This window comes from Talpa occidentalis, unplaced genomic scaffold (assembly GCF_014898055.3).
Source record: "Talpa occidentalis isolate TD23 unplaced genomic scaffold, MPIMG_talOcc4v2.1 talOcc4.11, whole genome shotgun sequence".
Classification (NCBI taxonomy): domain Eukaryota; kingdom Metazoa; phylum Chordata; class Mammalia; order Eulipotyphla; family Talpidae; genus Talpa; species Talpa occidentalis.
The window spans coordinates 33183272-33206985 of NW_023601104.1; the positions used below are offsets into that span (position 1 = coordinate 33183272).

General features: G+C 46.8%; 1 protein-coding gene across 1 annotated transcript in view; it reads right to left on the reverse strand.

The window, feature by feature from the left end:
• ITGA11 (integrin subunit alpha 11) overlaps nt 1-23714 on the reverse strand; it is a 113430-nt gene that overhangs the window by 81246 nt on the left and 8470 nt on the right. Inside the window, exon 2 of the mRNA XM_037502795.2 lies at nt 3758-3869. Within this exon, the coding sequence (XP_037358692.2) occupies nt 3758-3869 (112 nt within the window). The remainder of the gene's footprint in view (nt 1-3757; nt 3870-23714) is intronic.

The following is a 23714-nucleotide window of genomic DNA, read 5'->3' on the forward strand; positions in this document are numbered from 1 at the left end:
TAGAAAAAATTTTAATCTGAAAGTATCTACAACAAACAGATGGATAATTACAATTAATATTTTATTTAGTTATGAAATATTGAGAGTTTGTCCTGTAATAAAGGAAATGAGAAAATCATGTTCAAAATCATATGCCTTGTACTCAAGATCTTAGGCTTTGTATTTGAGCCAGAAAAGGAAGTAAGTGCTATGAAGACTGGAAAAGGGAAACAAAACTAATGATTTAAGATAGTTGATTGTACACATAAAAATTCTAATAGAGTCTATCAGCAAATTGTTAGAGATAATACATGAATTTAGTAAAGTTGCTGGATAAAACATAATTATATAAATATTAGTTGTTTTTTTCTATAGTAGCAAAAAAATTGGAAAATGAAATAAGGACATACCATTTCAATCAGCATAAAATATAAGATACTCAGGAATTAATATTATGAAAGATGTGTAAGAATTCTATAATGAAAATTTCAAAGCACTATTGAAAAAAATTATTTCAAAAACCAAATTAAATAAATGGTGGGATATACATGTTCATGGATTGGGAAACTTGGTATCATTCAGATTTAATTCTTTGCCACATTAATCTATAAATTCAATGTAATCCCAATCAAAATCTTAGCAAGTTTGATTGGAGGAAATTGACAAGCTATTTCTAAACTTCATATGAAAAAATAAAGGGTCCAACATAGCCAACAAACTTGTCAAAGAAAAACAAATTTGAGGTCCACCCTGGTGGCACAGGGGCTAAAGTCTCAGCCTATCAAGCTATTGCCAGCCACTGCTGCATGAGTTTAATCCCTGGCCAAGAAGCTACACACATGGCCCAACAGACCTCTCCTGTCTCACCTGCTGCTCCCCTCAGCAGTGTATTTCAGTAGATCTGCCTGTTCTGCTCCCCACTCTGTCTCTGGTGAATCCTCTCACTGCCCTCCCAACACCTCTGGCCTGCACCCCAGCTTTTGTAGGCATAAATAAATAAAAATAAACCTTAAAAACAAACCCCCCAAAAAACAAATTCAAAGAATTCACACTAGATTTCCAAACTTACTTTAAAGATTTTTGATGCAAGTTTAGATAGACAAATGGAATAGAATAGAAGCTAAAAACAGACCCATACATACATGGTCACCTTATTTTTGACAAAGATAAAAACACAATTCAGTGGAGGAAACACACAGTCTTTTAACAAATGGTACAAAATCAATTGTTATGAAAATCATGTTTTTCCACACGGAAAAAAAAACACCTCTGACCTTTATTTCATACCACACATAAAAGTTGATTTGAGATGAATCATAAACCATTGAAAAAATCAAACTTCTAGGAAAAAATAGAGGAGACTGCCTTCATGACTCTTGGGCAAGGCAGAGATTTCTGAAATAGGACACGCAAAAACCAGTAACCATAGAAAATATTGATAAATTAAACTTGTATCAAAGCTAAGAAGTTCTGTTCATAAAAAGATACCATTAACAGAATGAAAAGGCAAACCACAGGCCAGTAGGAGTTATTTACAATGCTTCTTTCTCAAAAAGAATTATGTATACAGAATATATATATATATATATATAGTGTGTGTGTGTGTGTGCATATATGTGTGTGTGTGTGTGTGTGTGTGTGTGTGAGACCCTCGCCAGTGGCCAGGGATCGAAGTGGAACTGCAGAGGCTGTGGGCAGCCTTGCAACCCAGTACTCAACCACTGCACCACCAGGGAAAGCCCCAGAATATATTTTTAAGAGTCCTGTAAACCAAGAAGAAAAAGACACACAATACAATTTTAAAAATGCAAGTCTCACTTAGATGCTTCACATGATAGGCAATTTCACAAAACCAAAAACAGCCAATAAATTTATAGAAAGTTGCTCAACATTATTAGTTATTAGAGAAATGCAAATTTAACCCACAATGAGATGCCACCGTACACACAAAAAGCCTGATAACACTAAGTGTTAGTGAGGATGTAGAGCAATTGGAACTTTTTCATGTTACCAATAAAGTTTAATTATTAAAAAAAAAGAACTTGACAGATCTACTAAATCTCAACATACACCTGCTTTTTAACTCAACAGTTCTACTCCTGTGTATATGCCCAATGAAAATAAGTGCATATATCCATCAAAAGACAAATGTACAAATGTTAATACCATCTCTATTAGGAATAGCCAAAAATACAAACAATCCATATATTTGTTAACAGTACAATGAATAAATAGTGGTTGGTATTGCCACTTTGGAAAATTGCAGGATCCTCAAAAAATTAAAAATAGAATGATTATATGATCTAGCAATTGTATTTCTAGGAATATATTAAAGGAAATGAAAACACTGATTTGAAAAGACATCTGCACCCTCATGTTCATAGTAGTCTTATTACAGTACCTAAGACATGAAAACAACCAATGTCCATTAGTGGTTGGAAGGGTTAGGAAGTTGTAGTATAAACACTGGAATATTAGTCAACCATTTAAAACGAGGAACTCCTAAAATGTGCAACAACATTGATGGATCTTGAAGGCATTCTGTTAACTGAATAAGTTAAAGTGAGAAATATACTGTATGATCTCAGTTACATATGGAATCTAAAAACAAAACAAAACCCAAACTCATAGACAGAGATCTTATTTGTGGTTACAAGAGATGGAGGGTTGAGGGTAGGGGAATGAGAGGAAGAGGGTCAAAAGATACAAACTTCCAGTTACAAGTAAGTGAAGTACAGGAATGTGATGTACAAGATAATGACTATAGTTAATGTTGTATGTTTTCCATACACCACATCGAATGATGATTCCATACATCATACATGATTCAGTATGATGTGTGGAAAGATTGTTAAGAAAGTAAATCCTGAGAGTTCCCATCACAAGGAGAGGATTTATTTTCTTTTCCTTTGTACTTTTTATTTATCTATATGAGAAGATGGTTATTAGTTAGCTGAACTTACTGGAAATCATTTCTGATTGTAGTCTTATTTACAATACCTAAGACATAAAAACAACCAGTGTCTATCAATGGATGGAAGGGTAAAGAAGTTGTGGTATAAACATACCTGGAATATTTTGATTTACACATATGTAAATCAAACTATCATGCTGCACATTTAATTGCATACAATGATATATGTTAATATATCTCAATAAAACTGAAAAGTGATATATTGCTACAGTGAAATATTATACTTCTGTGAAGAAGCTTAAAGCATGAGACATTAAACATGTCCATGTATGAAGTTCAAAAATAGGCAAAATGAATCTATGCAATAGATTAGTAGAAAAGTGATTACCTAGAGGGACACCGACTAGGCTGATCAAGGGGCTTCCTGGGGGAGCTGAAAATGTTCTAAATTGTGTTCTTGGAAGTGGTTACATGGGCAGAGACAGATATAAAAATTCATTGAGCTGTATGTATAAGATGTCTACACTTATAGTATCTAAGTCATACCTAATTGGAAGATAATAAGATACTCCTTTCATATCTATCTATCTATCTATCTATCTATCTATCTATCTATCTATCTATCTATCTATCTATCTATCTATCTATCTATCTATCTATCTATCTATCTATCTGAGAGATAAAGCCACTTCTGAGTGGTGGTGTAGGGTGAGTGAGGAAGGGGTGACTATGGGTTCCTGGTGCCTGACTCCTGTGCTGTCACATCACCCAGATGGGGCCTGCAAAATGGTCCCCTTTATAGTTATAGCGGGGGCAGGGTGGAGAGAGGGGAGGGGGCCCTGAGTGGGGGCCGAGCTCACTCACCACTTCTTGCCTCCGATGTCATGCTGCTGCACTGTGTAGCCAAAGAAGGCACTCCTGGAGCCAGGGATGACCCGGGGCTTCCTGGTGTCCATGTTGAAGGTATCCGTGAACCCTGGGGCAAAGAGGAAAGGGCAGCAGGGCCATGATTAGCGTGGCTGGAGGGTCACCCACCTGGAGGATCTGGATAGTGAGGGGAGGATGTCCCCCTGTTCTTGGGGAGCCCTATGAGTTTCCTCCCCTCCATCAACCTTCCTAGGACCTCAGGAGAAAAAGCAAGCGTCGTTCATATTTGACATAGTCCCCACTTGGAGGAACCCCACAGTCTGATGGGAGAGGCCCAGTCCCTGCCCTGATGGGCCATAAAACATACACTTAGGGAGACCCAGTCTGAATGGGAAGACCAGTTCCTCTCCAGAGGATTCCCAGCCTCACTGGGTGTTTGTCTCCTCTTGCTACATTTCCTCTTGCTACATTTCCTCTAGTTTCATTCCTCTCTCCTCCTTCCCTCCTGCCTCCCCCCTCCCCTTTGCTCTTCTCCTGTCTCTACCTGCGAACCAGTCAGGGAGCTGACTTCCACTGCCCCAACCTGGGGTCCTCATGGCCACAGGTTCAGCACTACCAGGTGACCCCCTCCTGAATTGGTTTGCAAAGCTCTGCATGGCTCCAGCGGGGGGCACTCCTTGCCTGGGGGAGCTGAAGCAAAGCTGAAAGGCCTGTGACCCTCCCACACTGGCTCCAGAGGTCTTCCCTGTCTGGTTAAGGCATATTTCAATTACTTGATTCCACCTGGTATAAGTCTTGGTGTTGAGCCCAGTGCTTTGTCACTTGGGCAGACTTGTGCTCAGTCACTAGACTTTGTCACAATTTGTATTCGTGTGGCTTTTTGGGTTTCTGGGTCTCCCCGCATCCCTTGTTTACCCTGCCAGGCCTGGCACTGACCCTCTTGTCCGAGTGTCAAGGGGGACGCGCTGAGACACCTACTTGAAGAACAACTGGGTCTTCCACACCTCATTTCTTTGCCCAGAAACTGCCCCAAAGGCCCATAGGCTCCCTCTCTCCTTCCCCCAACAGGCTTCTTGTCCACCTCCCTGGCTACCCTGCCCCAGCCTCCTGGGAACAGGATTAGAGGAATCTGCCGCCAGGAAGAGGACACAAAAGCCTGTGGGGCCAGGGCATTAAGTTACATAATGCTGCTTTCTTCCCCGAGGGGGCATTTGCTTTTAACCAAAGTGAACCAACCAGAGAATGGATTTCTTTTTTTTTTTTTGACCAAAGAATATTTAATAACTCTGGCATGTTTAATGACATCTACATTACATAATTATATAGAATTGTATATTTTAAGATATTTTTATCTATTCCTGCACATGTATAGATATAGCTATCATATGTATAGATAGGTATAGATAGATACATCTTTCCTTCCAATAAAATAAGGTTTATTAGTAAGTATGGCCAGGATTTTCATCTTTTATGTAAATATAATCTTCCTTTATATTTATGTAATATATACCATTTATTATAAAGGATACTTCTAAAAATTCATTTTCTCAGTGAGATCAATGACTTTTACTCACTGAAAACCTGGTTGGAGGACAAAATGATACAGGTATATGATTTATATAAAATGTATATATAAACATATATATGATTAGTTATATCTGGGGAATGAGGTAAGGGAGAATAGTACCTTTACTTTTTATTATTATTATTTTTTTCTTAAAAGTGATGTCAAGTCCGAGGCTCTGACCTTGGCTCCAGACAAGAGCACTGGCCCCCTCCACTGATGGTGAACAGCTTTCTTACTTGGAATGTTCTCAGAGACTTATAACCCCAAATACCAACAAAATAAAGCAAAGTTGTTTTTTTCTTTTTTTAAATTTTATATTATATATTTTTTACATCATTTTTTGTTTTTGCACAATGTATGCATTTTCATCTTGGTTATAGTCCCCATACAATTGCCACCCCCCCTTGTTTTGATCCTACTCCCTTCTTGACAGGAGTCAAGAGGTTAACTGCAAAGGCACAGGGATCCTGGCTGGGTGGCTTATCAATTCCCTGCCTTTAATATTGGCGACAGAGGGGAAGCAAAACCACAATTCCTAGGCTGCTCTCCTGTGGCCTGTGGCCAAAGTTACATCAGCTGCTGTTCCCTTCTCAGAATCTTTTCTGTCTTTGGGAAAAGCATCAGTCAGTCCCCAAGAGGCACCAATCCACAGCAGGGAGCTTGAGCATCACTTGGGGTCACAGTTCTCAAACCCATCGCTCCAGCTGAAGGTGGAGGCCACCAGCCTACACCCAGGGAGGTGGCCACAGTCCTTGATGCGGGGGCGCCTGGCCAGCACATCTAGGGCTGTCATTAGCTCAGCAGCTCCACGGCTCCCCTAGGAGTGCTCTCTAGCTTCAGGAGTACCTGCTGAGCATCCGCACTGTGCAGGTCCATTTTCACTGCCCTCTGCCTACCTGCACCTCCCCGTCCAAAATCCTGCAAAATCCCAAAGCCCTTTGAGCCTCTTCAGCTGTATCTTGGGCAAGTTTTCCTCCAGCTCCCTGTGGTCCAGTCAGCAAGGCCCCCACTTTACCCCCAGATACACCTTGTTTCCTCCTGCCTCAGGGCCTTTGCACACACTATTCCTCTGCCTGAATCTCTCCAATGAAGGTCTCATCACCTTCAAATTACAGCACAAATATCAGTCCTTTCTCCTCCCCTAGGAAACTACCCTGACTCCTGATTACATCAGATCATAAATAAATATCTCATTACCCCTTGTACTCACTAACAGGTGACAGATGACTTCTTATCACACACACACCAGTGGGTGTGATCTTTTGATTATATATCTCCTCATTAGAGCTGTGACTATGAGGGCGTGATAGGGTCCGTTTATTCATTGCTGATTTAGCCCTGAGCCTGGAGGCTGAAGGGTGTGCAAGACAAGAGAGCAGGGGCTATATAGCTTGGGAGAGTCCCCCATGGAAACCGTGTGGAGAGGGTAACTGTGCTGTGACCAGGGTGACTTGATTGTTGGAGAAGTGCAGTAAGTGGGTGTTTTGGAAACTTCCGAGGTGTGACTCCAGCCTTGAAGGGTGATGTTTAGGAATCAGTGAGGGGGATGAAAGGTGGTAGGCAGAATTCCCAGTGCCGGTGTAGGGCCAAGGAAGAAGAGAATGGCCCACTTGGGTGGAGGTGTTAGGACTGCTGGGCTTGTCCTGCCCTCCTGCCAGGCTCCCTGAGGGTGAGGTCAGACATGAAGAGAGAGCGGCTTTAGAATTCAGGGAGGGCTTGTGAGAAGCCTGGCTCCAGCATTCATTCACTAATGGGGGGCCCTGGGCCAGTTGTTTCTCTCTGCTTCTCAGTTTACTCATCCATACAATGAGAATAGCAATACCACACTCGAAAGGTGGCTGACGAGACTGAACACAGTGACTAACCAGCAGCATTGCATGGAAAGCACTCAGTACTTGGCTGAATTGAACTGAGTCAAGAGTCCCTGTTACGTGAGCCACCTCAGCACCCTTGCCCATGCTGCTCTGCTCCCTAGCTTCCTTCATTTCTTCTCAAAGGTCAAGGCTGCTGCTACAAGTGGTCCTTCCCCTGGGTACTTGTAGGTTCTGCCACTCTCCTTCTAGGATTACAGAGGATCCCACATCTGCCTTATTCTCTCGCCAGGCTACACTATCCAGGGCAACACCCAGAGTGGCTTTTTATCTTTGCTCAGTGCTGGGAAGATGCAAAGAGACTTGCTGCGTTTCTCACCTTTTAAGAACCTGTTCTCAGAACCAGTACCTGAGTCTGTTGGCTTATTCCTGTCTTAGTTTACCTCCTAGCTCTCTGACTCAGGTGCAGACAGTCCCTACCACTTAGGGAATAAAATGATGGCCTACATGTACATAGTACTCACTAGGTACTAAGTACTGCTCTTTTTTAAAGATTTATTTATTTATTTATACAAGCACTGGGTACAGTCAGAAGCATGGGAGGGTGAGAGAATTCACCAGAGCCAGAGAGGAGAGCAGAACAGACAGACTGACAAAGTACACCACTGAGGGGAGCAGCAGACGCGGCAGGAGAGGTCTGCGCGCCATGTGGGCCCCTTGCCCAGCGGCCAGGGATCGAACCGGCGCTGCAGAGACTGCAGGCAGCTTTGCAGCCCAGCGCTCAACCACTGTGCCACCGGGGAGGACCTGCTGTAAATATATTTAATCTTCAAAAAAAACTTTTAAAGTAAGTACAGCTGACCCTTGACCAGCATGGGTTTAAAGTGCTCGGGTCCAGTTACATATGGATCTTCATGTAAATAGATGGAGGCTTATGGGATTGATAAGCGCAACACAGCACCAGAAATGTGCTTTCTCTTCCTTCTGATTTTCTGAAGAACGTTTTCTTTTTTCAGCTTCCTTTATCATTAGAATACAGCATATAATACATATAACACACAAATATCTATTAATTAACTGTTCATGTTAGTAGTAAGGCTTCTGGCTGTTAACTGGAAAATAATGTCTCAAGTATAGTTAGACAAAAGTTGATTAGGTAATCAATGGAGGATTCAAACCCGGAGCAACCCAAACAGATCTTACTCTGAGAGAGCTGTTCTGAATAAACATAAGTTTGATGTTAGTTTATATAGTTAAAAACAGTGAGTCACGGACATTAAGAACGAGATTATTCTTGATGGGAGGGGTTTCCTGCTCTAAACTGTCCAACCCAAAGATAGGCTGGTACTTGGGGGAGGCTATACAGGGTCCAACCTCCTCCCCTCTAAGAATATCCTGCAGGAATGCAAAGCCTGGGTGCCTGTTATTAATTTTTTTTTTAATCTGAGAAGATTAAAAAATTTCTCCAGACAAGATGAGCCTTTCTGAAGACAAGATGATTTGTTTACCTGTCAGAGAGTTGTTCAAGGGTCAGCTGTATATTATTATTTTCATTTCGTAGGAAAGTCAGGCACAGAGAAGGTAGTCACTGGGTAAGGTCGCACAGCTAGGAAGCGGCAAGGATGCACGCTGAGACCTCACACTCTTCCCCTCAGTGAAGCACTGAGCGCCTCACTGCAGCGGTCTCACCCAGGCTTGCCCTCCTCTCATCCACCCTTTCTTCGAAACTCGCCCACCCTTGGCCCCCAGCCCTCAGATCCTGCTCGCGGGAGAATTGATTGGTGAGGCCCTGGTCTCAATAGGGAGACACAGGGCCCAGGTCCACCAAAGGAAACAACCAGAGTCCCAAGGTCTTGAGAGCCCATTGAGTCCTTAAAGCACGAGGCTTGAGCAGACAGCAAGCGGAAGCCGCTCTGTGGAGCCTGAGAGAGAACATCTCAGCATCCTTCCATCTGGCAGCCCCAGGCTCGCTGGACACTGGGCCCTGCCCGGGGTTGCACCTGTGTAAGCAGGAGCTTTCCTTTGCCCCAGATTGTGGAGCTGGGATGGGGTGAAGGAAGCTGGAAATGTTACCCAAACTGTCTGGTATATACCTCTGTCTTCCCAAATTGGTCTCAGTGAAAGGAAATGGTAAAGTGGACCACCTGCTGTTCTGGAAAACAGTCACACATTCCAAAGTGAGACAGAAATGTGCTCTAGATGCCCAGATGGTTTATATCATGTCTTGCTCTCCAGGAACTAACAAAAGTGTTCTGGCACCAGCCATCTTTCCCTTCTGCCCCAAGGCCGTGGTTTCAAAGATAGGCATCAAAGAAGGGAAGGCCAGCTTTGGGGGCTTGCTGGGGAGGCCTGAGGGCCCTAGCCTAGGCCCCTATAACAGGTCCTAGTGAGGTATGAAAGAGGGGAGTGGGAGCAGGTGGTCCCCTCACTAGAGAAGCTTCTAGCCAGCTGTGGGAAGCCCTCTCCTGGAGAGATGGCCCTAGCCAGGAGAGAAGCAGGAGGCCTGCTGTCATCATAGAAAACCTCCTCTAGGAAGTCCTCAGAGGGTGGGGATACAGGCTCCACCCTCGGGAGCCCTGGGGCCTTCAGTGTGCAGCCCCTTCTCCACAGGTAGCTGCCTGGGTGACAGAGAAATCAACTGGCCTGTGGGTGTCCCTCGGGCAGCAGCTCTGCTTTTACCTGAATGCATGTTGGAGTTTAACCAAGACTTGTTAAATGTCAGAGTAGAACCTAAACATGAGATATAAGGTATTCCATACATCTTCCCCTCATGTCAGGACTCTGGGAAATGTTAAGCGCAAGGACTGGGCTTCATTTATCTCTTCATTTCCTCTACAGTCACAGGTGGCTTGAGGATGGAGATACAGTCTGAGAAATGCATTGTTAGGTGATTTCATCCTTGTGCAAACCCCCCAGAGTAATTACACAAACTAGCTGGCACACTCACTATACTATGTGGTATAGTTATATGTGACCAATGGTGTAAATGCGGTTCATTGTTGACTGAAACACTGCTAAGCAATGCATGACTGTACAAATTTTGTTAGGGGTATAGTAGGTGCTCAGTAAAAAAAAGAGGAAATTCAGCTCTGCCTAACAATAAACAACACACTGTTAAGATCACATATGAGATTGTTAAATGCTATTAATTCCTCACAACAATCTATGCTGTAGGTATTTTCATGGTCCTGATTTTTGAAATAAGGAAATTGAGGCACAGAACTTCTATAACTAAACCCAAGTCATATCTGGTTGATGGCACATCTGGGATATGAGAACAGGGTCCTGCTCTAGACTGGGTAGTTAGGCCCCATTCTTTACTCTGTCTATGCTCTCTGCCACATGACCTCAAAGTTCCTCTCACTTAAGGGGTGGACTTTAGGCTGGGTCACATGAGGCAGAAATGAAGTGAGCTGAGGCCTTGTCTGGCTTTGCTGCTCACTTGAATGCCTGCTCTCATTGTGGGAAATATCTGCTCAGGCTCCCCCACGGAACCCAGAAAAAGAAGGGGAGGCTCTTCTTTTAGGCAGCTGAGTGGCCCTGGTCAACCTGCTGAGTTCAGCCCTCCCCTGCGAGTGAATCCAGCAAGCCCAGCAAGCCCAGCAGGGTTACTCAGTGGAGCTTATCTTAGATTTGGGGGAATTATTTATTACATGGCATTAGGTAGTGAGTGGTAACTCATATGGTCTGGCTCTTAATTGACAGTCAGAGAGGAACAATTTCACAAAGGGAAGGACAAAGATGTACAAGAAGGGAGACTGGGCATCTGTGGGACTTATTCTTGCCTTCTGAGGGTAGTAACCCTTTGCCTTCTCTGAGAATTGCCTTCTCAGCTCTCCCCAGGATGCCCACCTTGGGGGAGGGCTAGGCCTGCACTTAGCCTAGGGAAGCAGTGTGGCCTAGCAAGTGGGTCATGACTCCTCCTACCTGAGCCACACACCTAGCCTGGGAACTAGGCTGCTTCCTCAGGACCCAGAATGGTAGACACAGACCAACAGACATGCAGACAGACGCTCAGCATTAACTCTGGGCGCCTGGGCTTCTTCTTCTTCTCCCAGTCGCCGTGGGGCATGAACTCTTCACTAGACTATTTACCAGTAGCTAAAAGGCAGCATGTAGCAAATATGTGATCAGGGAATTAGAATTTTATTAGAATTTTATTTTTAAGATCAAGCAGGGATCTTAGAGACCAAATAGTCTAGAGGTCTCCAAACTTTCTTTCTGGCAGTGAATCCCACATTTTTTGAATAAAATATATTAAAAAGCAGACACAAGTAACTGAGGTCAGGGTTAGGGGTAGAGGGCAGGGAATGGCTCTACCCTGTACAGTTCTAGATACTTCCTTGGAACCCTAGGGTGTCCTGGAATATAGTTTGAGAGTCACTTGATCAGTTTTAAGACCCCTGTTGTAATAAGTGAGAGCGCTAAGGTTAGGAAAGGGGTGGGGATTTGTCTAAGGTCACCAGCCTCATGTCCATCTTATTAACCTCTTCTTCTGTATGACACTTTCCTAGAGTCCTTCAATTTTGCTGGGTATTTGGGTTTCTGATGCCCCAGGTTCCATGCTGGGGGGTGGGGAACACCAAATCAGATAAAGCATGACCTGTGGTCTTCAAAGTCTTCAGTCACATGGATGGGCCACCACACTTATCTGCAGGTCACTAGAGCTGGAAGTAAAGCTGAGAGAAGACTGAGCAGGTTGAGGTGATCTGGGTCCTGATCTCAGCTTTGTCATGAACTTGGCAGTATGTTCATAGAATCACTCCCCAGGCCTCAATTTCCCCCTGGTAAAACCAGAGGGCACAGCTCTCTGCCACCCTAGGCCCAGCCCTGGCACATGTCAGTAAGGTTCTCTTGGGCAAACACAGAACTAGCTTCCAGTTGTCAGCATGAAAACATCTGTCTTGAGTCTCCGCAAACAATTTAGAACTGGAGGCCACGCAGTGTGGAGGAATGCAAGCTCCTCTGAATGCTGGCTGGAGCCAAACACATTTAGGAAGGGAGCTCTCTGGGCAAATATGATCACAATTTTCATTTCCAAGCCAAAGAGAAGGAGTGAAGAGAATTGTCATCTAATGCTCTGCATTGCCCAGGCCAAGCTGCCTCCCTGCTCGCTTGAACTGTGGAGACCTGGCCAAAGGGCTCCACTTCCCTGGCTGCAGCTTTGGGGGCACACACGATGTCAGAAGGATGGAGCCTTGGTGGGGGTCCAGGCAATGTGGTCACCTTTCCAAGAAAGCCAAGTTCAGCCCTGGAACTGGACTGTGCTGCTAAAACCTCATTGAGGATACTTAGAACAAGTAGCAGGGTCTCCACCATTCCCTTCAGATCCCTCTTAGTTCAAAAATTGTGGGTGCCAGGCTATTGCACTGAATCCTTGCACTTATGGGTTGACTGGGATGCCTGAGGCTTGTCTCTCCCTGGGATGTTCTAGGAGTGGGAATGCTGACCCGCTGACTGGGGAGAAATGTCCAGAAGACCATTATGAAGGTCAAGGGGTGGAGGGTGGACTCCTGACTTCAGGACACCTGGTTCAAAGACTCAGAAAAGAGGATGTGGGGATGTGGTGCTCCCTGCCTAGAGCTGGGGCTGCTGTGGTCAGTACAACCAGGCTGGGTGCCAGGAGACCTGCGTTCTCACCAATATTCTGCCACTGACCGGCAGAACGTGACTCTTGAACATGATACTTCTCTCTGGATCTCAGATTCCCTTACAGAAATAAGCAGGCAGCACCAGGAATTTGGGGTGTTCTGAGCCTGTGTCCCTTCTCCTCTGGGCTCACTTCCAAACCTGCCTCCCTTCAGAGGGGAGGAGTAGTAGGAGTCCCGGGGACACCAAGAGGCAGGCAGATGGCCATGGTCCATGTTGGTGTCTCTTGACTGGCTTTGGGGACTGAGGTCATTCATTTCCTCCTTGGCAGCACTTGGGTCCAGCCCAGGTGTCCCTCAGCTTCAAGTCACTTAGGAAAATGACTTTTGACACACTCCCCTTACTCTCAGGGGCTCAACACTCAGCTAGATCTGCTATGTTATCAGAATTGGGGGCTGTGATGGGCGGGGGACAGGCCTGGTGATGCCATGCCAGTGCCCTGATACACCTTCACCTTTCCCCTGCACCCTCCCCTTGGCACCCCTGCCTCCGGCTTTTCAGCAGCAAACTGGTTCAAACTTCAGTTCCCCAGGAGGACAAGTCTTTTCACTTCTGCAAAAGACCACCCTGTTTTCTAGCTTCTCTGTTCAACTCAGCAGCATCTCAGGTCACCACAAAATGACTGCCCTTCTGGCTGTGACTGCCCATCTATCTAGCTGGTCATGATCCTGTTACCTTTTTCTCTAGAAATCCTAAGGGCTTCCACCCTACTTCACATTCCTCCAACCCCTCATGACACCAGCCAACCACTGTCCTTCTTTCCCTCTCCTCTGTTGAAGAAACAGGATACACCCTAATCCCTGGATGGCACCTCAAATCCCTGGCTGTCCCAGCCTCTCATGTAGGCCAGAACATGGCTCACGGGGGGAGCCTGGTGTGTGTGTGTGTGTGTGTGTGAATTGGCCGGAGAGGGCAGAGGGGAGGTGATGACAGGCAGGAATGCTTTCTCCTCATGGAGTCCAGAGAACAGAGCGGGCCTGTGGAGGCGATGCCTCCATCCGAAGGGTCATCTCTGTCCCGGGTGGAGAAAGGGAGGGAGAGGGAATCCACATGGAGGCTTCCATGGAAGGGCGTCAGCTCTCCTCATGGAGTGAGCACAGGGGATCTCTTAGTGAAATGACCTCACTGGGAGCCAGAGGCGCCCCATCCACCCCCACCCCTGCGTCTGGCCCCAGCTGCTCTAAGAGAGCCTGTGGCTATTTCCTGGTGGCTGTGGCCCCAGGCCTAGCTTCCCAGGAGGAGGAGCCCTGGACCAGGCCCCCTGAGTGTTGAATGTGTTAAAAAAAGCGCGTCAGAAACCAGAGGTCCCCGTGTGGATGGTGAGGGGGACCTTGTCTCCGGGCAGGCTCTAGGTCCCACTTGGGCTCTGGGCCTGGAGACGCCCTCACGCGTGTGCAGAGGTGTTCAGTGGGCTAAATGGGGCACCGTCTCACCAGGTCCGCACAGGCGGCTCTGACACCGTCCACACAGGAGGACGCTGTGCTCCGCCGCCAAGCCGGCTCCTGGTCTCCTCCACCCCCGTCCTTCTCCCTGTCTGTTCCCCCCGTCAGCGGGGCCCTGTGTGTGTCCTGCAGGCCCCGTCAACATGCCTGCCATGTTCTCTCCTTCTTACACAGCCCCAGGCTGTCCCTCCTGCCCGGCATCCCTTGCTACTGAGTGCCACCGACAGCAGGTGCAGGACTGATAAGCCTCACACCAGGGTGTGGGGCTTCTTTCATTCACAGGAGACAGGCTCAGGAAGGTCACCTGCATGACCAAGTTCAGGTAGGGGGGCACATTTAAAGCAGGGGTTCCCCCTCCCCTCTCCCCAGAGCTCTTGTTCTTTTCCTTCCTGGAATCCCCAAGGGACTCAGCTGCCCCTGTCGGAGCATCTACCAAGGGCCAGAGTATTTCATTTATTTCTAACGAGTGACTAGTGATTTTTTATCCCTCTGAACAGGAGAGGAAACGGGGGCCTGTGCTGAGACTCTATTGCCTGCTTCCCAGGTAACAGTCCTCTCCCACACCAGGGCCAGCTGTGTTGTGAGAGGACAGCTCCTCAGTGCGGTCCCAGATCCTCTACTCATGCTCAAGGATGACCCCGCCTCCAGCTGGACCACATATGGCTCTGCCTGTGATGCTTTCATTTGCACCAAAGCCATGAAGACGCGACACTCACCTTACCTTTGGTCCAAAGGGAAGTTACTTTAACTGAACAGAAGGGCATTCTAGCCATCCTCACCCCTGTGCCCTGCAGGTTCTCCACAAAGCTGACTGATCAAACTTGTGAATGAATGAAGGACATGCACAACCTGGTCAGCTGAAGCTGCTCTTCATCCCAGAAGGACTGAACCAGTGGGATACAGGGGGCCTTCCCTTTACCCACAGCCCTGTCAAGGAACAGGGCTCTGCAGTCAGGGTCTCCTGGGCCTTCATGCTACACACTGGGTGTCAGTGACCCTGATGACCTTGGAGATGCCTACCCAGGCCTGCCTGCCTCTGTCTCCTCCTTCCGTGTCTTGTCTTATCATAAAACAGCCATGTTGCTGCGTTCCTATTTTGCACCGGATAAATGAATACTTGCTAACGTGTGACTCATCACAATGTCCCCTCAATTCTGCAAAGCATTTCCAGCTGTATATAAGGAAGAATTCTCTAGATCACAAACAATCAGACATGAGCTGGGCAGCCTCCTGGAGCAGTGAGGAAGCCACGGCTCCGGGCTGTGGAGGAGACTGGCTGCCTGCCAGGACAGGTGGACCCGGGCTGACAGACACTGGCGCTAGCACTCAGAGGGCCGATGGAGTGAAGGCATGAGTGACGGCCAGAGCAAGGAATGCCTTTCTGTTTCTTCTTCTTCTTCTTTTTTTTTAAAGAAATCAGAAGTTTGCCAATGTGCTGGTTAAACAGATGTCAAGATCATGAAAAACAGGCCTAAAAATTGAAAACAGCAAACACCAAGCTCAAATTTGTTGTAATTAACATTGTTTTTGCTCCCAGCCTTGGACAGCCATCTCCTGACTTCAGAGAACACACAGACACAGATCCTTCAGGAGCAGGACTCACAGTTTAATGCAAGCCAGTGCATTTTCCTGCCTTACATCATTATTCCTTTTTTTAGGTAGGTAAAGTGATCAAAATGAACCTCTTTCCTTTAGCTTTCATGCTTTCCCCTTTCCTTTAGCTGCTATACAGAAGTAAACAAACAAACAAACCCACATCAATACTGATACTATTAATTGTTGGGCCATAAGTTTAGTTAAATTGCAATAAAGGCATGGCCAACTGAAACACACACACACACACACACAAACACACACCCTGAAAAACTGGAGCCAAAAGCTGTGACTTCAATTGTACACCTGAAGGCCATTGCCAGGACAAGATCTGGCTGAGCACTGCCCTGCTGTACCCACTACAAAGTGACCCTGACTCGAAAGAATTTCAGGTCACAGCCCAGTCCTGCCCTCCAGCCCCACAATCAACCCTCACATCCAGTTGCCCATAAAACATTTCACTGGACATCTTGTAGCACCTCACATTCACGTGACCAAAAAATGTAGCTTTCCAAACCTGTTTTCCCAAGTCTCCTTGTCTCAGGATGTGCATTACCACCTGACTACTCTAGTCAGAAGCTTGGGCATTTTTCTTCATGTTTTCCCTTCATTTCCCACTGGAAAATCCTGCAGTTTCTATTCTCTCAATTTCTTTTCTATTTCCTCTGACATCATCCAGACCAAGTCATTCTCATCCTTTTGTGCCTGGACTGTTGTAAAGCCTCCTCATTGGTCCCTTTATTCTACTTATGCTAAGTTCCAAGCTATGCTCTTCACATCAGCCAGAGTGATCTTTTAAAATTGCCAGTCATACCTGGCTGGCACTTTCCTGCTTAAAATTTTCTGCGGTCCTCCCAGAAAATTTGCAGTCTACCCTGGCATGTAGGGTAGATTCCAGACCCTGCTCCAGGACCCTCCAGCTTGGGCAGGACCTGCCTTTGCCAGTCCATGATTTTCATCCCTTACAACTTTCAGCCACACTCCTTTCAACCTCCAGTTTTAATATCTTAACCTTGAAGAAAGTTTCCCTGACCACGGAGAACATGCTATTCTCCCTCTAATCATCCTCCATATTTCTTTTACAATTAAAGGTAATGACAGATATTTTATTACTTGGAAACCATCTCCTCTATACTGGAGTTTAAGGTCCACAGGGAAGGAGCCAGTAGTATGCTGGACCCTGCTCACAAAGACGGTGTGCACACTTCCTATTTAGCGCCGCATGTTGGTGGTTGAAAGCTGACCATGAGGGAGGATTTCTACCATGGCGAATGCTACAAATACAGAATCTCCCCCACCCCATCCCAGGAGTCAGCATTGAAGGCGGGTCTGTCTCCCTACTTTATCCTCAGCATTTAGGATAATGTCAAACACACACTAGGTGCTCACATGCATTTGTTGAAAGAGACTAAAAAACAGAAATTGAAGCATCAGACCTCCAAGAACCTCATACACTAACCTGCCAACAGGAGTCTAAGGGGAATGTGATAGTCAGAGCCTCCGGGAGGGAGGGAAGTTGGAGTACTGAGTTTGGCTACAGGAGCCTTGGTTTCAATCCCAGCATGACTTCTAACTTGTTTTATGACTTTGGACCTCTTCTTCTTCCTGGCCCTGTTTTCTTGTCTGTAATAGGCACACACTTGATGCTCTATCTCTAAATCCCTGGATAGCCCATTTAGCACACTGTCACCACTTTCTTTACCTTTCTTCACCTTCACACCTCCTCCCCCCCCACCCCTCCCATTCCCTGGATCACTGCACTACACTACACAACCGCAGAGGGCGCTGTTTACATTGTGGTGGATTGAGTTATGCAGTGTACAGATTCCTCAGCAGTACGTGGTGGCCCTGCCCACTCTGATCCAGGCCATGGTCCATTTCAAAGGGAACTGAATTGGAGATTGAATCCCTCCCTTTGCTGCGCTACTAACCAGCTCAAAGAGCTTGGACAGTTTGGTTTTGGTTTTCCAACTGCTAAGATTGTCTTCAGCTTGTCATGGGTGTGTAGATCAAGGTCCTGTGCATCCGGGGTTAGCCCCAGCTCAGGGAGTGTTTGGGCAAAGCAAGAGCAGGACTAGGTACAGGATATGCAATTTGTGGCAGGGCTTTCCCAGTGAGGACCCAGAGAACTGCTGGTCTGTCCCTGGTGTTTGAGTACAAACTAAAAAAAGCAATTGTGGGGGCCCTTCCCTTCCAAGTCTGCAGGGCCCACCCTACAGTGGATACACCCACACCATTTTGAAAAGTTCTCTAGCTACATAGAACTCTACTAGCCCAAATTAAGCTCGATATTATTGGCTAGACTTGGTAGGGATGGAGGATACTGGTAGTGGGAGTGTTTTTGGTTCTCTGAGGGTTAGGCTGAAGCCCTTAGATTTTCAGTCTGTCAGTTTCTCATGGCTTCAAAACAATCCTAAAATGTCTACTGTTACTTTTAGATACTTATGGGAATTAAGGGCTCATGTTTCCTGCTGCCTTTGTGAGACAACAAAGATCTGCCCTGGGAGGAGATGAGCTCCCTGTCACTGGGGGGATGCAAACCTTGGAGGGTACTTGTCTGGGATGTTCAGGCTCCAAGATCCTACCAAGGCAGATGCTGAGGTCCCTCAGAGGTCCCTGAAGCCCAGGACTCCTTAGGGACCTATAGTTGAAAACAGTCAACTAGGTTGTGTTCTAGATGAAATAGAGTTCTGGTTGTCAACTTCTTTCTCTTGTTACATGTGGCTTTATAATCAGAGTCGAGAATCTGGCTGAGGCAATGTTCACAGAACATAGAAGCAGAGCCCTGAAGAATTTCTGGAAACATGAAGCCTAGACATGAACTTGACCCAGAGATCCTCCTCTACAGTCCAAGGCTTTTCCTTATACCAGACTTGGAGGGTCCAGTTAGTGAGCGTGTAATCCAGCCCCAGGTTTGGGGTTCCACATTTACAACATTTTGGGTTGGACTAGTCTGGCTTATTTGGGCTAAATCATAGTTGGTTTCAAATAGCCTTTCCTAAAATATAAGTTAAGAACTGGGGAGGTCTACTCTTCTTTGAGCCATGAACTCCTCTGTGGGAATTAGTTTGCACTTATTTTACTGCCTACTAAGCTGAAGAGAGCCAGGGTCTGAAGATGAGTGGTTCCTGGCTGGGGAGTAAACTTGAGGTTGTGCCAAGATACTAAAAGGGGTGTGTGCTGGGCACAGGGCAGGATGGCAGAAAGTGACACAGAAGAAAAAGTAAGGGAAGGAAGTGAATTGTGCCAGCTGCTCCAGGGGGCCAGGCAGTCTAGAGGAGAGTGGGGTGCTGCTGATAAGATGAGAGAGAGAAGTCCACAGAAATTTAACCATCACTTTTGTGGTTGCCCAGGAGGACTACCTGAAAGAGGAGGCTTTTCTGAAACTGCTAAGCTCCAGAAGAAGGAATGAGTGTCTTTCTACCCTAACTTACATTCACTAAAGAAACTTTTTAGGAAGCGAATTGGAGGTTTCCTCTTCTTTCATGGAGACAACAGAGTGATTTGGACTCCCCTTCTCAGTGGTTCCTTGCTCCCCACCACATCCCTCACCATGCCACCCCACTCCCAATGTTAGGCCAGCCCCCTGTTAGTAAAATTTTGATCTGGAACTTTTGGCCTATGGTTCCACATAAAAATTCTCTCCACTATCATGAGTGGGTGCCCTGGGAAGATTCTTCTTTCTAGCCCCACCCCACCAACAAGGGGGATCAGGTCAGTGGGGCCAAGCAGCACTGCAGAAATGGCAAAGGACCCACACACCAGGTAGTGGGAATGTGTTCACACTGAGGTGGGCTGACCACAAGAGAAAATGGCCACTCCTGTTGCCTGAACACGTGCCAGTTTCTCTAGACACATCCTGGAGAGCTGGTCCTGGAGGGGGCCAAACCTCCAGGGAGAGAGAGCAGTTCAGAAATCATGCCATAGATGACTGGACTCTGGGTCCATCCCATGAAAGTCCCCCCAGTAATACCTGAGCCCATCACACTTCAGGTCTGGATGCATGGGGATAGGGGAGCGGTATCTGCCCTTCCTGAGGGCTGAATGGTGAAACCTGAGTGTAACCCAGCATCCCCTACTATAGGGCAGGGAAGAGTTCAGGTGGGACAAGAATGACAATCACAACTTGACTACTCATGTATTTAATGGGTGCTAAAAATTGTGAGCAAATCAGAACTGAGATTTCACAGTAATTATTGCTTAGGATGAGGTCAAGTGAAAATATTGAGTAGATTGAAAGTCAATTTAAAGAAAATTATGACATTAGAGCAGTCAAGGTGTTACGCAGATATGGCCCAGGTCATGAGGACAGAGGAAGAAGGCGGGCTGTCTTGTTTAGTGGCAGCAGTGGGACTAGGGCAAGTCATATAAGCCAAGAATTGCAGATTCTGGGGAAAGATTGCCTGGTTCAAATCCTAGACTGTGACTTTGTCATTTGGGTGACTTTGAGTAAGTTACCTAATGTCTACTTATCTCAGCTTCCTCCTCTCTAAATTGAAGACGAAAAGATCACCCCTCTTATAGGGTTAACGAGATGAGTGCTTAGAGCAAAGTCTGACCATGGAAGCCCTTTACGGCTGCTGTATTACTGCTGCAACGAACAATTATTGAACACCTCATCCCTGCCACACATTTTATTTGGTGAATAACATTTCTAATTTTCATACTAACCCCATTAGGTCAGCAGAATATTTGCCATTACAAATTCTAAAGAGTGGATGTGACTTACTAAGGTCAAACCCAGTAGAATATGCCCCTCACTGGACCTCATCTGATGCAGACTTAGTCTCTCTGCCAGGGAGGCCATAACCTGGGGCCTGACACTCAACCCCTTCCGGCTCCTTCTGGGATGCAAAATGACATGGTCATGTTCTGTGGTATATGGATGATGTCTGAATCACTACGCTTTTGTGGGAAACAAGGCATTTATATTCTGCTCTATCCACTTTGTTTCTTGGGAAGTGCCATTTTATACCCAGGTTTTCACTGTGTAAAAACAAGGCCACCCCATGTCTCCTTGGGTCTTATATGCAACATGGCGCCAGTTGGGCCAGCAGGGCTGCCTTCTGTGAACTGATCTGCTCCTGTCCAGGCCTTCTCTCTTCCAGGCCCTCCTACCCCTCAGTAGCCCTCCTTCTCCGCCCTCTGCAATTTCCACCACCTTCTTCTTGTCCGGAAAGAAAACCTTTAATAACAAATGTTCTTGGAAGCATCAGGACTGGATGAATGCATGCCCCCCTGGGGGATGGTGTAGTAAGAAAGGGGATCAGAGAGAGGCTGATGCTTATCTCAAAGGGCATTGATTAATGGGGTGTCAGGGGTTGCAGGCTGGGGACAGCTTTTCACTGATTCATTCTTTCATTCCATAACTACTTATGGCTGGGCACTGCTGGGACTTTGGGATACACAAGAAAACACAACAAGCAAGAATCCTTGCTCTTGTGGTGCTGAACAAGATAAGTAAATAAGATAGATGATAATGGTATGAAGGAGGTGAAAGAGGTTATTTGGTGAAAGGGCATTCCAGGTAGATGAACCACAAGGGTAAAAGCCTAAGGTGCCTGATATGTTTGAAGAATATTCTGGGGACTGTGTGGGTGGAGCAGAATGAGCCAGTTAGGGAGGACTAGAGGATGAGGTTATAAAGGCAGGAGAGCCCTGTCACACAGGTCTCTTAGAATAAAAGAGGCAGCCCTGCCACTCTGGCTCTGGTGAATCCTCTCATCCCTCTCACCTCTGGCCTGTACCCCAGTTCTTGCATGCATGCATAAATAAAAAATCTTTAAAAAGAGGCAGTGCTGGGGGCAGAGGGACCTGAATGAGCTGACTTGTGGCTAATGGCATCCCTCTGGGTGGCGGGTGGAAGAACCTTGGGGGACAGGTCAGATGCGGGAGACCAGGGGGGTGGTTGTTTTTCCAAGCCATGGGAATCTTTCTGGGTGCCCTCTACAGCAGCCCCCACATCCTGCTGGCCCCTGATCCTTGCTCTCCAGGCTGAGCTGAGGCGGGAAGATGGAAGGCAGAGCACTGACGCCAAGGATGATGAGGGACTAGCGGAACTTACTGGGGGAGGGGCTGATTCAGGTTTTGCCAAAACGCAGGCAGATCCACAATGAAAAGAGAGAGGGACTGTCTCTGTGACAATTTTGGCACATCCAGGATGATGGGGGGTTGGGGGGGGAGCGGGTTGTCAAGCCTGCCAGCATCGCTGCCCTGGACTGGCCTCACCATCAGCAATAAGCACATTCCACAGCTGACGCTTGGCTTGTGGTCTGGCCTGGCCGTCTTGTTGGTTTCTTCTACTCTGAAAGGCTTTTAAAATCAGAATCTGAGTTCTCTTTAAGTTTGGGGCATGAATCACTGCTCCTGGGCCTGGAAAGGGGCTGGTGGGATGGGAGGCCCCATGCGCCAGGGCTGCCTCTCATCCAGGCCTGCCTGCCACTAAGGCTTGTATGTGTGACAGGCTCTGGGGCAAACACTCCAAGGTGGGTTTGCCTTCAAACTCGGAGCCAACTTTCCACCTGCCCCAAGGTCCCGCAAAGTTGGCATGTCGAGACTGACTCAACTTCCCCCTTCTCAAACCAACTTGAAATCACCCACACTCTCCTCATGTCAGAGGCCCCACACCTTGGTCCCCCAGACACCATGATGCTGAGGAGCCCTGTTCTTTCTGCTCTCAGAGGTGCTTCCTCCTGCTTCATCTCACCACCTTCCCTGCAGGCTCTGTGTTCTCTCGCCTGGGTTGTTGCGGCTCTTATCACTTTATCTGCCCCCAGTGGTCTTGTCGCATACACCCTTCCTCACAAGCTTCTCAAAGCACAGACTAGAACATGCCACCAGCCCCCTTCAAAAACCTTCAGTGGCTCCCCCATCTGCTAAATCCAAAGGCCTCAGCTGGCACTCAGTTCCTCTCTTGAACTCAGCCCACTGTCCTGTTCTTGCAGTTCCTTGTGGCACGTGTTCCAGAACCCTGCCATCCAGTATCAGATGGTTTGTCCTGACACACTCTCTACAATTCTAACATTCATAAATGATCTTTTTCTCACCTCTCAAGTTTCAGGGACTTTTATCTATATCTCTCTTTATTAATCCTTGGATATAATTATTTATTCAAAGATTCTTTCCTACTAAACCATAAAGTCCTTGAAGGATAGGACTTCGTCTCTTACGTTTTATCCCTCCCAGGGCACCTAGCACAGGACCTGGCTCCTACAAGCTACTGTGCTGGGACCTCCTGGGGCTGTATGTGTAAAGAAATTTAAGGCATCTCTCTGTTTCTTAAACATCTTTCCATTTCTTTGGCTAGACAGTTCTCACATTCACTCAACACACATCAGTTGAGCACCTACTTCTCTAGCACTGTGTGAGAGTGGAGGATACAGACTGACAGATGAGATTCCTGCTCTCGGTCCAGGGGGACAGATGTTCAGGCATCGTGTTACTGTGTGGTGGGTGGGTACATGGCATCTTGAGAGCCCACAAGTGGGTTTCCTAGGTCTGATTGAGGGGGTCAGAAGAGGCTTTCAGGAGGAACTAGAACCCAAGTAAGACCCGAAGAATAAGTGGGAGGCAGCCAGAGGAAAGGAGAGTGTAGGATGGGCCACGGAACAATGTGAGTGAGGCTGGAGAAAGCTGGTGTGTTTGAGAAGCTAAGCAGCCCCATCTGAGTGGGGCTTGGGGTGGGGTGGTGCTGCATGTGCTAAGTCCCCAATGTAGGGCAGTGTCCGCTATTCAGGGTATGCTAGCTCTGATGAAGAGTCCGATCTCAAGGTAATGGCAATAGGAAGCCACCAAGAGTTTCAAGCAGTGGAGTGGCTACTGTGGCTGCCACTGAGAAAGATCTAGGCAGATGGGGGCAAGTGGGGTAATGAAACCTGAGCTTGGGTTGGGGG